Source organism: Paramisgurnus dabryanus, chromosome 14, assembly GCF_030506205.2.
Source record: "Paramisgurnus dabryanus chromosome 14, PD_genome_1.1, whole genome shotgun sequence".
Lineage (NCBI taxonomy): Eukaryota > Metazoa > Chordata > Actinopteri > Cypriniformes > Cobitidae > Paramisgurnus > Paramisgurnus dabryanus.
Genome location: NC_133350.1, coordinates 18,512,977 through 18,531,805, shown reverse-complemented (window position 1 = coordinate 18,531,805; position 18,829 = coordinate 18,512,977). Strand labels below are relative to the sequence as shown.

Sequence of the window (18,829 nt, the reverse complement as noted above, 5' to 3'; positions counted from 1 at the left end):
GTGTGTCACGCAAAGCTGTGGGCGGGACTTCAAAAGTGGTCCTTGTATTTGGCTATGGGGCGGTACTTCAAGTCTACTTTGACGTCATAGATTTCCGAATTCCACACTGGCTTGTTTTACTGGCTTGGTGCCAAAAACGGTTATATTTCAGTAGCACGGACGTTTTCAGTTCTGAAACTTGCAGGATGTTCATTTAAGTATGATGACCTCTTATATAACAAATTATCAAGTTAAAATTGAGTATTTGATTCACCGCTCCTTTAAGTGCAATGAGTGGTTAATGTGATAACGTCGATGCCTAAAGCAAATGTTTAAGCAAAATCCGATCGGAACAAGTATGCACGGTTCACAATACTAGTGACACGCAGTAGCAAAGCAACTTAATCCCATTCATTTTAATGGAGAGGAAAAAATGACGGTAAATGACGAAAGACAAATGAGCAGCAGTAACAACTACATAAACGAATGGCTTTTGTGGAACAAAAGTAACTTCCGGTAAATTTCTGTGAAGAATCAACAACAGAGTGCTTTAAAAGTAGTTTATTTCTGATAACAAGCAAAATAAACAACAAGCAGATTACTTCTTATCATAGCTAAAGTGTATCAAAAGCTACACTGAGCTAACGTTACTGTGTAAAATGTGTACTATTTGGTATCCAATCTTAACTACAGATCGTCTCTCAAATCTTTCTTCACATAGCGGTGATCCATTATCGCCATCTCCCCTCATCTTTAGGAAACCAAAACATTTGTTTTTTTAAGTTATATTTTTTGCCCGTTTTTGCCTTCATTATTAACAGTGAATGAGAAGAGGACAGGAAAGTACAGGGAGGAGAGAGGGGTATGGGATCGGCAAATGACCACGAGCCGGGATTCGGGAATCGAACTCGGGTCTCTGAAAGTTTGAAAGCACCGCATGTCCGAGCGCTACCCACTACACCATCGGCTTCGACAAACATTTTATTTTCTATGAGGTATTTGTTCCAGAGTTCAGTTTAGCCACTAGCCAGACCATTAACTAAACCGAGACCGAGGCTGTGTCCGAAACTGCTTACTTTAATACTATATGTATGTACTATATGGCCAGATGTGTAGTATGTAAAAATTTATAGTATTCGAAAAATACCCAAATGACCGGCAAGATTCATTCGATGGACACTAAAATATGCAAATACATATATTAAACAGCTGATCCTTGTGTTTAAACTGCACTTTATTAATGTCATTCCAGTTAATGACTAATTTATGATGACGTATGAGACGTGATGAATCAACATGGGGGATGTAATACGTCTGAATTCATTTATATATGCATATATTATATAGTATTTACTTTTTTAACAGTCGATGAGTAAGTACTTTATCTAATTTAGTACCTACATCACAGTATGCAATTGCAGATGCAGCCCGGAAGTCTAGACGAGTAACCGCGACATCGCACGTGTGTCCGATAAAACAGTCTATAAACCGTTACATCGGACACGCGTGCGGTGAGGCGATTAAGCGCCTGGTCCGAACTTGTGGTTTCTGTTTGTTTAATGGTCTGACTGATTGCTGAAACTGATACCTCGTCTTCTAAAACAAATTCTTAAACAAATACCTCGGCGAAAATAACAAATGTTTTGGTTTCCTAGTAGAGCTGTGCAAAAGATCACCTGTAATTCTCATGCGTGTTTCATCAGTAAAGCCGGTTCCTTGATTAGTATTAAATCGCAACCAGCTGCTTTCAGATGGAGCGGCATTTACTACACAGAGCCATAGTTTACCGAGAAGCTAAGCAAAATCTCATAAATGATCAGAGTCGATTTTCATCGATAATGAACAAGATTTTGCCTAGCTTCCCTAACCCCTAACCTAACCCTAACCCAAAAAATTCCCATAGACCTCCATGTTAAAATGCCCAACTTTACAGTAGAAAATATTGTGTTTACAGCCTGATACAAAAAGTGTTTTTGATCTGTATAGATAATTTTACCATTCATGGCAACTGTGAGGGGTTGAATTTTTTTTGTAAGTCATCAGTTTAAATTATATCAAACCTTAAAGTTCTGCATAATTAAGGGCGTGGCCACTTGAGTGAAGGTAAACTGCCACTGCTGTCACTAGAATCGAGCTAGGCGGGTGTGGTTTTTAGCAACCAGCCACCTCAGCTTCGCCAATATGCCGCCTCTTTACCGATTTTCAGTTATCTGCGAGTGATTCGCTGTGAAGCGTGGCCAAGATAGCGACGGCAGTCAACGCGTTCTTTAAGCTTCAAAAACGATCTTCAGAAACCTATGGGTCACGTCACGGACACCACGTCCAAATTTATATGGACAAATCTCCAAATCCTGTGTGAATGCAGTTTTCTGCATCATTGGTTTATTGTTTGGCAGATTTTTGATAGTTAACCGCTTATTCTGTGCATGTAAACGCACTCAATTCCTTGTACTCTTAAAGGTGCTACATGATGACAAACTATAGAAGAACGGTTTTTGGAAGCATGGTTGACTAAAAGGTGACTGGATGGTGCTTTGGGGAACCAAAAATGTTTCTACGGCACTGCGGTTTCTTTTTACACAGAAACATAAGTATTTTTCATTAAAAAAAAATGTACAAATAGCAGTTACAGCATCTAAAACAGGGTAAATTCGGGTTGACAATGATCATAATGTCAAAAAATGTCCCAGTCTATTTAAATACACCCTTTACTACACATTTTAACCTAAAATCTTGATGCCCATATCAATCTGTCAACGACAGACACACAAACATGCAAAGAAAACCATGTTTCCAGGATGCTGCACTAAGCAGTTACTGTTTGGTACTGTTGGGGGCACCGATACAGAAACCCCACAGATGAAGCATTTAACATGTAGTTTACATAACCTGTTATGCATCTGTGCTGTTATAAAACATGAGTTCTGATGACAGAAGGTCAAACTCTTGCCCTTGTTGCATAAACGCAATGTTTATTCGGGCACATGTGGAATGTCCTCCGTACAAAAGGTCAAATATTTGTATCTCTGCACTGCAGTAAGTCTCTGGGCCTGTCTCTTTAAAAATATTACTTCCCACTTTAGCATGGTTATTTCCCTATGGGGTCATCTATGTCTACCCAGTAAAATAATTTTGTTATTTTGCTAGAATCATGTGCTGAACTCCCCTGCATTAACTGGAATGCAAGGGGGAGTTTATAAGGAACGAGAACACTGATGCCTTTTTGTCCCTCACGCGCCTTCTCGCCTCCTACTTCCCTCTGACATTTCTGTTCTCCCCCATCTCTTCCATACATCAGCATTTTTTCACCTCAGGATTCACAGTTCCTTCTTAGAGCTACATGCATCCACCAATCCCTTTCACTTTCTGTGTTTCGCTCCCTCTCTCTCTCTTTCAATCTCTCGTTCTCAGATTCAGCCTCAGTCAGCAACATTTTCTGGCATTTTTCTTTCATCTGCATCTCAGAACCTGACCCTATATCCTTGTTGTAAGACTGTCCCATAATGACCTGTTCATCTAGTATAAATATACAAGCTTGCTCTTGACAACAGTGTTTTATAGAAAAACTTTGAATTGCTCCAATCATTTAAGACACAACTCGCTATCCTGGATCATATTCCAACGACCGGGTTCCGGTGGAGTCTATCTGACTACACCATGTAATTTCATTTTAAATTAATGTTTCTAATTTAGAAACACACACAGATACTTAAATAAACATACAGCAGTTCAAATGGAAAACACAGGATAATCCACATTACAGATATTTACTTTATCTTTAGTCCTTTTTTCTCTCCATAAGAATTTAAGAAATATCAGAAACATTTTAGTGTTGAGTGTTCATATTTCTTGATACTTTTTATTTAACATAATATTATATCATGTAATTATGTATACACAAAATTATAGATTTTATTATGTAATATTATGATGACATTTTAAGTCTACTGAGGCTTTTTCCTGTGGTCCAGGTTATTCAGAAACACTGGTTCATTCAAGTTTTAAGAACCTGTCTGTGTAGACTCACATACAAAGACCTCTCTTTATTAGAGGCCTCTGTGTGGGAAAAATTAATGTGTGTATTATTATGATACACACAAGTTCTATCATATTAAACTCGCCAAAACATATTTATGCACATTCATAAACAATGAGTAAGTCATGAAAACCCTAACATGTATATGTATTTAGTCTGTAATTAAACTAAATGGATGTCTTTTATAGAAAGATGTAGTCGAGACCACACAGCATCATTTGACATTTCTTGGCTTTTTGTCCTAATTTCAGATTTGATCTATTATAATGTTTTCATAATATTTCTACTAAATAGACTGATGTAAATTATAGAAGACAATCACTTTCACAATTACTTTTTGCTTCAGAAGTCACCCCTAAACCACAAAGAGGCTTATGAGTGGCTTGTGAGAATGTTTTAAAAAGCCCCTATTAGTTTGCTAATAACAACGTACTTACACGCCAAAAGAAAAGTAAAAGTAAAATCATGAAAAGGTTCTTTAAAAAGGAAAACACCACAGTTTTTCAATATTTTACTATGTTCTTACCTCAACTTGTGCAGTTGAGTGAGAGGGGGAGTAGTCAGGAGTGATGATATTATATGATACAAGTTCCCTTCCGCCATACAATATACTTTTTATTTTTTATCTGCTTAAAAAAATCAGCACATTTTATTCTGTGCCACCATACTTACTCGTGTAACAGTCTTTAAATAGGGAAAACAAGGGAAGGTTTGGTGGCTTCTAAATTCATCCCTGTTTGGATCCTAAGGAATGAATGGGGCTATGGCAAAATACTAACACATTCATGACACGCTGTACAAAGATTAAGTGCATGCATTGAATATAGACAGGTATGTATTAGGTATGTATTAATTCATCTAAGTTGAGGTTATAACATATTGTAAAATATTGAAAAACTGTGGTGGTTTCCTTTAACTGTGGTTGCTGGACCTAAAGCCACTTGGCCCTAAATGAAATTTACTTGAACAATTCACACTACACTTTCTTTTAGCAGTTACAGGTTGGTACAAGGGCCCAAATTTGACATGTTTACTCAGTCCATACTTATATCTCATACTATAGAGCATTACAATAGCATATACTGACAAAAAATGTTTATAGCCAGAATGCACTGTAAGTTGCTTTGAATAAAAATGTCTTCTAGATAAATGTAAATGTAATCATAAGTGTCTACATAAATTCGTCTTTTAATAACAAAAGAAATTAGAAAGGAGTTAAAAAAAAGTTCTTAATCAGAATTTTCTCACAGTAAAACAATATCTGGGACTCTTAACAAACACTATTAAAACATAATGAATAGAAATAACCCCAACCCTATTAATGCTTAGAAAGTAAAATCAAGGCGTACTGAAGTGAAAAGTATTGATGCAGTACAAATCCATATGGAGGATAAAGCATGAGCAAACCTTTTAGATGTAAAAGATGCTGAAAGAGCACTAAAATCCAATCTAATGGATTTAATAAGAAGATGCACTGCCCCGGTCACTGTTGTCTTCTTGAACATATGCCACAAAATGTACAGCTAGCTTACAAGGACTGTTAACTTGAGTCTGACTGCAGTGCATTGTGGGTGGTAAATTGTCAATTAAAACTGAAAGTTGTGAATAGTTACTAACCATCAACCAACACAAATAAGTACACATAGGGTTTACTTTGAGATTGATGCTGACAAAATCTAACCACAGACAGGTTTGTTAGGGTTTTCACAGCAGTATACTTCTACAACTACATGAATATGTGTTAAATCCTTTAATACAGCAACACCATCAACAAATCTTTATTGTAGTACAGTGCTCCTGTACAGCTCAGTGATAGAGCATCATGTTAGCAGCAGACCAGTAAATCATAAGTTCAATCATAGGAAAACATGCACACTGATAAAAAAATGTATACATTGTATCCAATGCAAGTCGCTTCGTATAAAAGCCATCTGCCAAATACTTAAAAGTAAACGTAGTAATGTATTGTTAAAGAAAATCAAGTTTTATTGTTGTTTATACGAGCATGTGCTACACTCTAAAAATGGCTGGGTTATTTTTGTCCCATAATGGGTAAATATTGGACAGAACACACCGCTGGGTTAAAATTGTCCCAATGCTGGGTTAATATACCCCATGGTTTCATAACACAACAACAACCCAACACTGGTTTATTTTTAACCCAGCATGTGTTCTGTCCAATATTTACCCATTATGGGTCAAAAATAACCCAGCCATTTTTAGAGTGTACTTGACACGTGAAGTGTGAATGTTCTAATCAGTGCTAAAAAAAAGGGCTGTAAACACACAATTCACGTATGCATTGTGAAACCAGACTTAGCAGCTACAGGTATGTCTCTGAAACAGCAGAATGCGACATACAGGGCCGTAACCACAATAGATATTGAGGGGGGAATGCCCCCCCAATAATCAGAGACAATAATCAGTATTTTAATATACATTTATATACCCCTAAATGTTTTGGTCCCCCTAATGTTAAAGATGTGGTTAAGGCCTTGGTGGCATTTATGTACATATGTATGCATGGTCCGAGCTGGTTGTTTGTTAAACTCAAGCTATTTTAAAGCATGAAAAAAATCTTATTCTTATTATGCTCAAAGATCAGTTTTAAGTGATAAAATTATTATTATTATTATTATAAACTATGGGGGAGTTTAAAAATATCCAGATACATTTTAAATTCAGATGTTTATCGAGATACAAAACAGCAGGATGGGCCAATGTAAATAATATGCAGATAATATCTCTAATGCAGTTTAATTGTCAAATAAGATATACAATATCCTACATTTTACTGATAATGTAAATCCAACTGAAGTATTTACACTGCAAAAGGGGCAGGAAAAAGTGCTGAATGAAGCTAAATTCAAACAATGTTGTCTTGAAGAAAAATGAAGAACAAGGAAGCTCTTTAAGGTCAGTTTTTTATGAATACAGTAAGCTAGATTGTTTCCCCTACATTATAATGTGTGTAGACTATTGGCATTTGTTTTGATTTTATTCAAACACCCAAGGCCCCTGAACTTTCAGTCCTCAATGACAAGCTGGGCATTTACTTTGTCCTATGAAAAATGTATGCAGACGCTGTTAACGTTTCTGTCTCACTCAGCGTGTGTCATCTACAGCAGTGAGTCAGTGTGCGTGAGATATGATGGCTAACGTCACCATGATGCAGGACGGGTGAGAAAAGTGCTGCCGTCATCTCACACATTTTTTAATCTTTATATCGTAAGCAGCATCACTCAGTGTTTGTCCATATATGCAAGCATTAATCAGCACTATTTATAACAGGTTAAGTAAACGCTTAACTAGTGATGGGGATGAGACTGCCTATGCCGAGTCCGAGTCAAAGCCGAGTCTTTGAAGATCGAGAACGAGATGAGACTGAGTCCGTTGGTTTTCAAATAGAGTCGAGTCAGAGTCAAGACCGAGTCTTTGAGGAAGCAAGTGTGAGTCAAGACCAAGACCATAAAAACATATCAGTTTTCATATTCATGATTTAATTTCATCAATTCCAGTTTATAATCAACAGTTAGGCCTACAGACTAAGCAAGATTGGGAATTGTTTAGAGGAGCAGTCTTAACGTCTTAATATGGACTAAGCTTTCACTATCATTAAAAAAATGATAATGATAAAAGAGATAAATAAACTGCTTTGATGGCAGTATCTTTGCATTGCACCATGGGATGTCATTTTCAAATAATGCCTGTCACATTGCATTTTATTATTACTGTTATGTGATGTGTGGTTTTTTATATGAACGTAAAAAGCGCTGGTCTGAAAGAGAAAGCAGAAATCGGTCTCGAGACCAGTCTCAAGTACTACATCACTACGGTTAACCCTATTTAAAGGAACTTTCATGCTTTGTTCAAACCTTCATTCTTGTTGTTATTGTAGTCAATTCAAAATGAATGTACTGTATGATTATGTCGTTTATGTAGTTTACAGGAAAGTCTGTTAACCTCAGACCTCATAAATCAAAAAACACTATTGAAAAACCCATTAGAAACTCCTATGGGAATCGATAATTTGAAAATCTTTAGTCAGTCTGTGGATGGAGGCATTGCAAACATGGCAACCGCCTAGTGCCACAACTTCCCTAAAGGGATTTTGAGAGAACTTTGCATTAGTATGTCTTCCTGTAATTCAACTAGAAGAGCAAGATGCTAAAATGTAGCAATGCAAAAGTTTGCTTTTCAGGAATGACTAAACAAAACTAATAAAATGTAAACCTTGAACACGCTCTAAATCGGTTTGGGAAAAAGCATGTGCCAAGAGCCTGTTTTTCTTTTCATTCAAGTATGATACTAAGTGAATTAAAGGAAAGTTAACTTGCACTTAACCAGATCTTACTTTATTCATTACGATGGTGTACTGTATCCCTCTATCCCTTTGCTCAAAAAGAGATTCCGGTCCAGATCAATGGGTAATTCAATTACAGCTCCCTTGGCTTCTGGTCTAAATGACATTTTTCCAAAAACAGCATTGAGATCAAATTCATCCACTAATGCCTAGGCGTCTACTTTGCTGTATCAAAGAAGGATCAAAGAAATACAGACATGAATCTGTGACACATGATACACTTGATCAATACGAAGTCACAAACACAAGCACAAAACACACACCAGACACTTAATTAATTCAGGATTAATTGTAGTTATGACATTGTAGAAACTTCCTAGCAAACACCCTGGCAACATCCTATCCTCATGGCCACTCACATTCAATACTATGGTTTACCAGCTGGCACATTCTAGGAACACACAAGCTTTTTACCATCAGATCAATGTCGACCATCCCCTCCACACACAAGAGGAAACAATAGGTAGGAAAAGATAGAATAAATATCCAGAGAATAAGACAGATGGACAAAGAAAGAGACGAGAAGTATGACTTGCTAACAAGAACAGTATCACAGCTATTTAAAGAGGGTAAAGTCATTGCAGAGTTTTAGACTAAAGTACCCTAAAGGGTTTGTACTGTTTGTTTCTCTGAACACTGCATACTTTTACATTCATCGACTTAACTGAACATCCTCCCAAGCATCATCTTCCCTGTAGTTTCTCCTCCTCATCTCTCTCACTTCTGTTACCTGATAACATAAGGGTCCCGCTACTGCTGGAACGCCGCAGCATGCGGAGGCCCTCGGACCAGGAGCGGGACTTCGGCAGGCGACGGAAGAGCCGGCCCAGGCGCTTGGAGACGTGTCCGAAGCAGTCGCTGGCGACGTCCTCCTCCGTCCCCATCTCCGGCAGCATGACGGTCGCTATCTGTGGGCTGTTACGTCCATGACCCCGGTTCCACCACTGCGGCCCGCTCCAGGTGCTGGTCCGTGAGCGGGTGCCGTCCCGGTGGGGTGCCTGCGGCTCCGTTGCGTTGCGGTGTGGGCTGCCTGCGCCAGTCGCTCCTGTGCGTCCACCATCGCAAGGCTGCGCGGAGTTTTGTGTTGTGCTCTGAACACCCCCCCTCCCCTGCCTTTCTGCCACCCTGCACCCTTACCCTACCCAATATACCCTGTGTGACACAATCTCACCCTCCACTTGCTCGCTCTCTGGTACTCACTCTATTTCCGTTCCTGTCTCCCTGTCAGAGCTCCTGGTTTTCTCATGCGGTGCACAGCTCAGACTGCACCCACTCATCCTGCTCTCTGCAGCATGTTTTTCATTGAATCCTTAAAGGCACAGCCACACACACACACTCTCTCTCTCTCTTTCTCTCTCTCTATCGATCCATCATTCTCTCTTTCCCTCCCTTGATGTCTCTCCTGTCACTCTATGCAATCACAGTCATTCCACTTCCTGTGAACACAGTCCTATGCTCAAAGAAACCTGTTGTCCAGAAGGATGTATTAATTTCTGATCAATGCTTCACTCTTACTATTTACCTCTCGCTTTTCTTGTCTCTAAATAAGGTGAATCGAGAGCAGCATGCTCCATTTCTCAGGCAAAAATAGCTATGAGATGGCCGTGAAGTAAAACAAAGCTTTTGTAAATGAATATTTTTGCTCCATTCCATAAGCCTAATAATAATGGATCCCATCAATAACTTTTAATAATATGCCTTAATACCTTAATCAAATTCTAGTTGGGTTTTTACAGGCAGAATGACATATCAAACAACATTGCAAATATATAATCAAATAATATTTTGGATTACTTTGGTTAGATTAATTTACGTATGTGAATAAACACCAAGCAGTTCAGGAGTCATTTAAATGATTATAATAGATGGGGTGGCACATTTTTGCTGTCCTCACACCCTAATTCTCACTGAAGAAGAGGGAGAGAGAAAGTGTGTGAGAGAGAGAGAGAGAGAGAGAGAGAGAGAGAGAGAGAGAGAGAGAGAGAGAGAGAGAGAGAGAGAGAGAGAGAGAGAGAGAGAGAGAGAGAGAGAGAGAGAGAGAGAGAGAGAGAGAGAGAGAGAGAGAGAGAGAGAGAGAGAGAGAGAGAGAGAGAGAGAGAGAGAGAGAGAGAGAGAGAGAGTAGTAGAGAGTATCCAAGAAGGGCAGTCTAATTATAACCTGCGATAACTCCCAATAGTTCTGTCACACATACAGAACGTCTACAGTAACACTCATCACCTCATACTACAATCACACACCTTATTACACACCTTGTCCCTGAGTGGCCAGCTAATCTGTACATTGTGATTGGCCTGAATACCTCTGACATCAGCCGGAAATGTGACGCTCATGACCATGTTTGAAAGATTTGGTTGCTAACAGTTAATTTACAGGCTCCAAAGCGGGAGGAATTATGATAATATTGGTCTTGTCTACGTCACCAATCCCAGGAAGTAAACTGTTGCCTACAATGTGTGTTTGTTGTAGTCCAAGAAATTAGATATATACGTTGGAGACGATAACTCACTTTTGGGTATGTACCTTTTGCATATCATTAACATGTACTAATACACACTTACAGGACACCGGCCGTCCAGGACTGAGTTTGTGCACCCATGACCCTCAATGACGGGGGGCGAACATGCAAACTCCACACAGAAAGTCTCTTGACCCAGGCACAGCTCAAGGACCTTCTTGTTGTGAGGTAACATTGCTATCAGCTGAACCACTGTGCAACTAATTAGCTCACAGTCTGTTCTCTTAATACTATGTATTAAGTGTACTTGAACAGGAAGTGGATTGATTCAACATGCTCAGTTCATCCATGGCTGGAGGTGAATGTTGTATTGAGAAGTCATAGACAAAGCTTCTGCTGTATGCTGTGTAGTTTAACAACATGCCTAACCACTAAAATGTCGCCCAACATGTGCAAATACGCTACACTGGTTAATGAATAATACTTTGTGTTAGTGAGTTTTTGCAGTTGATTCAAAATTATGCTGAGCTTTTCTTTTATTGGAAACTGAGGGTGGAGGTAACTTGTATAAGAATCTTCTTAGTAGGGCCACATCAAGTAAGATATGCATATTGCAATAATGAAATGTTTTATATTTTTAAAAAGTTATCTATATAGATATAGAGTTTGTGTGCGCTCAAACGTGTGGAAGATGATAAATGATCAGAAAAAAATGTGAAACGTATGTTTCTTATAGGTGACCCTATTTTGTGAAATCCAGGCTAAAGTCTAATAATGTAATTATGAAATTTGGTGCAAAGTTTTAGATTACATTGATTTCACTTTAATTTCAATCTTTGACATGACCTTACCCAGTAAATATCAAAGATTATAAGATTATATATATATATATAAGATTTCACAGAATGTTCATTACATTATGTAAGGTGATTTTATATAGAAAACTGTAAATCACAAAAAATGACTTTATCACAGGCACACTGTAAAAAAAATTGGTTCAACCTAATAAAGTAAGTTACCTGGTTTGCTTAAAGTAAAGTTAATTCAACTTAAAAATATTATTTGACAAAATAATTTTGACAAAATTTTTAATTTGAATAACTCAACTTTAAGGCAACCAGGTAACTTACTTTATAAGTTGAATCAACAAATCTTTATTTACAGTGCCGGGAGTACATTTAACTTTTAGTTTTTACTTTATAGTTCAAATTGATTTTACAAACTTAAAGGGGACATATCATAAAAATCTGACTTTTTCTATGTTTTAGTGCTATAATAGGGTCCCCAGTGCTTCTATCAACCTAGAAAATGTGAAAAAGATCAACCCAGTAACTTAGTTTTGATAAACAATTCTCTGCAAGCAAGTGAAAAAATAGGTCATTAAAATTTGGCTCCCCTTGTGATGTAAGAAGGGGATAATACTGCCCCTTAATCTGCACTATCCAACCACGGCACTGCCATTTAGTGCAGAGATCAGCCTCACACCTATAAGTGGCAATTTAACATACTATAATAAATAATCTATATAATATTTTGAGCTAAAACTTCATACACACTCTGTTTTCTCATTTTTATTTAAACCTCGTGCATGCAAAAAACTGCTGTTAAACAGGTCAATCTACCATAACACAGACTGTTACATCACAGTCAATATGTACGCCCCAACATTAAATTACACATTAAATTAATTATGTTGTTAAAATGCTAAAAATTTTGTTACTGAAAAAACTTTGTGACTGCTGATTTAGCGCTATATGCTAACTAATGGTATATGCTAACATTTAGGCTGAAATTGTACAATTGACTTTACTAATGTGAGCTACTGGCATGAGCCTCAGAGCAGAGCAAAGCAATCAGAGCAGAGCTCAACATTATTATTAATGACCCTTCCAAATAGGGCAAAAATAGCCACATGCCTTCTATGTAGATATCAAAGAACAATATTAACATTATTTCAATGCATTCTTTGGCACCTTTAAATAACAAACTATAAATGTTTCCTTATCTCAGAATAGAAGTGGACAGGTATTTAATCACACTGCCAAATATACTAGAATTGCATAACAGATCTTCTTCCTAACAAAAATACGGATGAAGCTCGGGACATTTAAAGCATTTCTGTACAGTAGCTATTTCTATTGTATTCTATTAGATCGACTGATAGAGCATTACGGTCACATGTTCAATTCCTCCAGGTACCAGTGATGTAAAAAGCAAATACAGTTCCAAAACAAAAAAGATAATTCTTACTTATATTACAGTCTGTTTGAAACTATTAACTAAAAATCAATCCTATGTCTGCTTGGCATCCATAAACTGTAATCCATCTGCAATATGGCTAAATACAGTTTTACAGTGGATTACACACAGCATCAGACAGACAGAATCCCTTCATTATAAATGTTTGGGTGCTGAATAATGGGGGAGGACACCAGCCAGATTAGACACAGACCTAGACAAAGTGAGGTGGTTTTAAAAAGAAAGAAATTGCTAGCATTAAGACTGATGTGTCGAGACAGGCCTAGCAAGGACGACATTTTAAATGCTCACAGTCAAGCTTTCTGAAGAGGTCTCACTCCTTAAGCTCTGTGACCTTGTCCAAATCTGCAGTGACTCAGCATACAGCATATACGTAATGTAGAAGGAAAGTAACTAGATTATGAAACATGATGGCAGTACACTACAAGACAGTGTGCAGTATGTCTTTCACAAATCTGTTTAGCTGGGCATTTGTGCAACTGAAGACTGATGAGAGGTTTTCGGCTTTGAAGTGTGTCTACTGTTTATGTGTGTGGAGGGGTGATGAAGAAAGAAATAGTATGAATACAAAGGAGGCGAGCTGTTTAGGAAAGTAACCACTGACGTTCTCTCTCATTCTGTATGTATAATTAGGGGCTGCATGCCGACTAAAGTGGTGACTTGTAGTAGTCAATATGCTCCATCTTTAGCTTGCCTAAAATAACCACGACCTCTTAAACACAGCATTGCCCAGAATGACCTCAGAGGCTGTCTTCAACAATACAGCAATAACGGCATTATTAAAATATTTGAAAAGTTGTGATTTACCCATGAGTAGCTTTTGTCTTTCGTACATCTTCACAGTGTGCATGTTAATCTCATCAGCAGCAAATGTTTTGCAATGCATCCATGTTTGGCATTGTTCATGCATATGCCTGGAATCAAGTGCACAAAATAGGTGTGTACGTCAAACATATCCTTTCAAATGGAGCATACATTACTTTAGAAAGCTTACATGCTCAAACATGCTTGATGAGTAACGGCAGTTTGTAAAAGTGATTCAAGCAAATAGCTTTACAGTAACCATATCTCTAGGTTTCTAAGAGAACTACAAATCAGTGCCTTTGGTAAAGGCATATCAGGACACGTTCATGGCATAGCACAAAAAAACAAAAACCCCATGAACTGAAAGTGTCAAAAATGTTAACTGCCTTTGGAAATCCCCATGACATCCCTGAATCTCCCTAGCTGAATGTCAGTGACAAACCACTACCCCGGGAATCATGACACCCCATCCTGGCATTTAAGGTGAAAGCTTAAGGAGAAAGAGGAACAAGTGCTTAGAAACGCCTGTGGTTTCATTGAAAACAGTACAATTGAATTGTATAGGGAGATTCTGCAAACAAAATTTTCTCTTTCTTGCTCTTCTTTCAGCTTCGGCTAAAACCCCCAGTGTCCTTTAGAGATGGATGGTTTGGGTTACGATTACTGCAGGTGACACTGCAAGATGACGCGTCTCTGCAGGAAACCCCACCCGGACAGAACCAAAGAAATTCAGGGAGAAAAACAGAGGAAGGGAGAGATAACGTGTTATAGCCCATTTGCTCTGCAGCTCAGCTTCAATGAATGAGTCTTAAAGAGATTTACGACTGTCAACACCCACAAAGATAAATGAAGAAGATGAGAGTTGAATTAATATACACTTAGTTTGCTATTAGCAGGGATAACAGATTGCTCCGAAATTGGAATCATTGTTACGTTTTTCCCAAATGTGTCATTTCTGAGCTCAAATCCAATTTGCATTAAAAACCTGTAGTAAAATATACAAAATTTCATCCAGTCCTGAAGTCTGATTAAACAAGTTGCATTCTAAATAGCGCCACCTTATCAAGCAATTCACTGCAGGTTCTTTCCAAAAGAGAAGTGCTGACACAGTGCCAACTCAGCAACGCTTTACACATACTGTACATACGAGTGAACAGATGAACACACACACACAGATAAAAACACACAACCAAACACATAAACATACTGTATTGCAGAGCCACAGGGTGAGCTTCTGTTCTCAGTGTGCATCAGGGTAAGCACAGATCAATGTATGACATTAAAGCACTGTGTGTATTTCGAATACACATACAGAAAAAATTGTCAAAAAATGTCACTAGCTATCACTGTGGCGGTACCCTTTAGTGCACCTTTGCACCCACTCTAAAAAAAGCTGGGTTACTTTCAACACAACGTTGGGTCAAAAAGGGACGAGTCCAGCAGTTTGGTTAACTTAAATTACCCATAAAATGGTTACATTTGACCCAACAATGTGTTAAAACAGCCCAGCATTTTGAGTTAAAACAACCCAGCAGGTTGAATTAAAACCCAATGGGTTGGATTTGTCCCTTTTTACCCAATGCTGGGTTGAAAATAACCCAGCATTTTTTAGAGAGTGTAATGCAAGTACCTCAGTGGTACATAAAAAGTGCATATTAGTAACTCAAATGTAAATATTGGTGCCAAATGTATACATATCTGTAACAAAATGGTACATATTAGGACCATTTTAAGGTATACTGCCCCAGTGACAGCTTGTGGTCAATAATTGGTCATTTCTTTCTAAAAAAAGGCATTACAAAGTCTTAAGCCTAGTCCCAGACGAAGGCCTAAATTTACAGCTTGTGCAATTGAAATCTCTTTTTGCTGTTATAAACTAGTGTGAGTGAAAAATTTGCGCTGAAAAGTCATCAACACAGTTGTTTTTGCGACTTTTCCCTTTAAATGAATCAGCAACATGATTAATTGATGTTTGTGCAATTCAGTTTGCTGGTATTTGCCGCATATTTTATGGCTTTGTGTAGTAAATGGGGCTCCATCTGAAAGCAGGTGATGGCAATTTGCTACTAATCAAGGAACCGGTTTCACTGACGAGATGCGCAATGACTATCGCATGCAAATTATCGCGCATCCCTAATTTTTAGTAAATCTGGCCCAAATGCAAATTTGAAATGAAAGCAATTTACACTGACATATCTTAAAATATATTATTGCCATTGTTTTCAAGATGCACAACAGTAGTAGGCACAATTATAAAAACTACTTAAATGTCTTAATTTACTCCTGGCTTAATCTAACCTCTGTCTGTGAAACCAGACATTTATCTCTCAAACACATTGCTTTGGAAAAAACACTTCAAAGCTGTACTGCATTTTACTGCAGATTAATACTCAATCACTTTTTAATTCGACTTGAGGTAAAGCCTCCCAAAATTTTTGTCATTTCTCAGAACATGGACTATGATAAGAATTCAAAATATTTAAGAGCACTGGCAGCTCTTTAAAGGCAAACAGAAGCGAAAGGATAAGAATGCCACATCACCCACATAAAAATAATTTAAAAATGCATGATGAGACAGTGGAGTGCCAGAATATCGCCAAAGTGTGTGTCAAAATGACAACTTATATTACAGAGAGCAGTATAGTACCAAGCATGAACATGCATCTAAATAAATAATAAAAAGGGCAAATCTTTTGCAAAGGTGTAGTTCACAACACTTCATGGTTTTTTAGCTTCAAATCTTTCTGATTCATTTCAATAACAATCTAAGGGCTGCAGTTAGTCAAATAAAAGTCACATCATACTCTAAGATCTGGTAGGGGATAACAGAATCCCCCATCCCCTTCATATGTAAATGAGCAAATATGACAAATAATGAAACAGAAAAACAAACAACCATTTCAAGGAAACTTCCCCCATCCTTCGCTGCCCAACATCCTTAATCCTGGACATGCATCAGCATGCTTCAATTTGATAAAATACTCTGGAAAGTCCTACAACAGAAGAGCCATACAAACACTCCCACCAGCAGAAAGCCCAGCAAAACAAACAATATCAGTTATGTAAACAGATATATAAGGCATCCACTTTTTTAAATGTACTTGCATTTTTCTTTCTCTTTCTTGTTTCACTATTACTATTTGCTACAATCGTGATTTTTACATTCATGCATGTATAATCACAACACTGGTCCAAAATCACATGCTGCCTTTGAGATGAAACATATTAATAAATGTAAAAAGAAAAATGAAATCTGATACTGTATGAAAGGAACCAAAGAGGAATCATTTTGAATAATTTGTTCTTTTTACCAACACACGTCAATCTAGCTTGGTCATTCTTTTCTCATTTGACAATGATAATAGAAAATGTATGAATCTGATGAATTAATATGACAGTTATTTAAAAACAAAGTTTAACTTGTAGACAGGCATATATCAGCATTGTGTTTTGATCCATATATGATTTTAGAGCTTTATGATTTTTTATTAAATAAATATTTGCCTCATTTACGCAGTCTTTATTGTGTAGTCTGCCTAGGTTTCATTCTTGGTTTATTATTGAACCTTTTATATGGTATTTTTAATGTAATTCAATTATGTCCTGTATAGGTCAATGTTGTCATATGCAGCATTTGTATGACTGGTATTGTATTTTGCATCACTGTGTCCTTTGTTGGCTTATGCACCATATGGTCCTGGAGCAACGTTGTTTTGTTTTACTATATGTACACAGCGGCGCTAAATGTATATGGCTGAAATGAGAATAAAGCATTTTTCTGACTGAGCTGTCGACAATAAAAATATTGCCATTACTTGTTTTATGTATAATGCTTGGGCCAAATTGTAACTAAACAATCGTGCCAAAAGTATTGACAATGCTTAAAATATTTACAGAGATCTTCAACTTTATAGCTAGATGTATTGACTGATGTCACTTACTTTGACATTTGAACGCAGCGGTACTGATATGCCGGTTGCAAGCATCACACCAATCCTGGCTGACCTGTCTGGAGGTGAAATTGTGTCCCTCTCCCCTCTCTGTCTTCACCCTTGGGTCTCTCTGATTAAAGATGGACCATGCCTCTCTCCTCAGAGGCTCGCTGCGCATCTTCACGACCCCTGACCTCGCTTGTGTCAGCCGGTCGATCTGCAGACCCTCCAGTCCGTCAGGCACCGTGAAGTTTGCGCTTTGGGATGGATTGTCAAGTGATGGTGGCACGTGAACATGTCCCGTGTCCTTCACCGAGCTTCTCCGGCTCACTGTCGTGTACTTGCTAAATATCCCGTTATTATTGTTCACGTTTTCTCTGTCCATGAGGCTCTGCTGCAGCTCGTGGCTACTAGCCGTACCACCGTGCGAGCGTTTGGGCATCTCGGTCTCTGTATTCCGCGTGTCCGCAATCACATCCATAGCACTACGTGGCGAACCGATTCGGTGTTGAGATGCTGAGGGGTGCTCGTGATGATTTAATAACGTAACCGGTGCTGAGACTGCGTCGCTCGCTCGATGGCGCGTGATCTTTTCCAGAGACCATTTGCGCTTGAATTTCTTTCTGTCGTTGTTTTTTAGTTTGTGTAACAGTTGCTGGTCCGAGTCGAGGTGGTGTCGAGCGGGGTGCTGTCCTAAAGTCACCGACGCCATGTCGTTCAGCTGCAGTCTATGCGCGTGGAATACAAACTGAATTAAAGCGCCAGAGGCGAGCGTATGTGGACGCGCGCGCACTTGTCACTTCATGAGTAGGAGGCGCGCTCTCTTTAAAGTTCACGTGAGCCTGCCCCTCAGAAAGTCCACGAGGACTGAACATAACCGAAACAAGAAGTAGCCTGTTTTATTAATACTTTTTTTTTTTATAAATGAATCAACATTTTTGTATATTTACTATTTAAATGTAATATTATTGTATGCTATGTTAAAATAACATAAAAACTC

The 18,829-nt window shown here is 38.1% G+C and overlaps 1 protein-coding gene across 2 annotated transcripts in view; it reads right to left on the bottom strand.

The window, feature by feature from the left end:
- The window catches only part of rassf5 (Ras association domain family member 5), a 54,575-nt gene extending 35,947 nt beyond the window's left edge, over positions 1-18,628 (bottom strand). Inside the window, exon 1 of one of the 2 annotated variants that reach the window (XM_065241429.1) lies at positions 17,839-18,628. In XM_065241429.1, coding sequence (XP_065097501.1) covers positions 17,839-18,541 — 703 coding nt within the window. In that variant the 5' untranslated portion in view covers positions 18,542-18,628. Of the gene's footprint in view, positions 1-9,108; positions 9,488-17,838 lie in introns of those variants that run through there. The other variant, XM_065241430.1, reaches the window with a different exon arrangement.
- Positions 18,629-18,829: the final 201 nt, after the last annotated feature.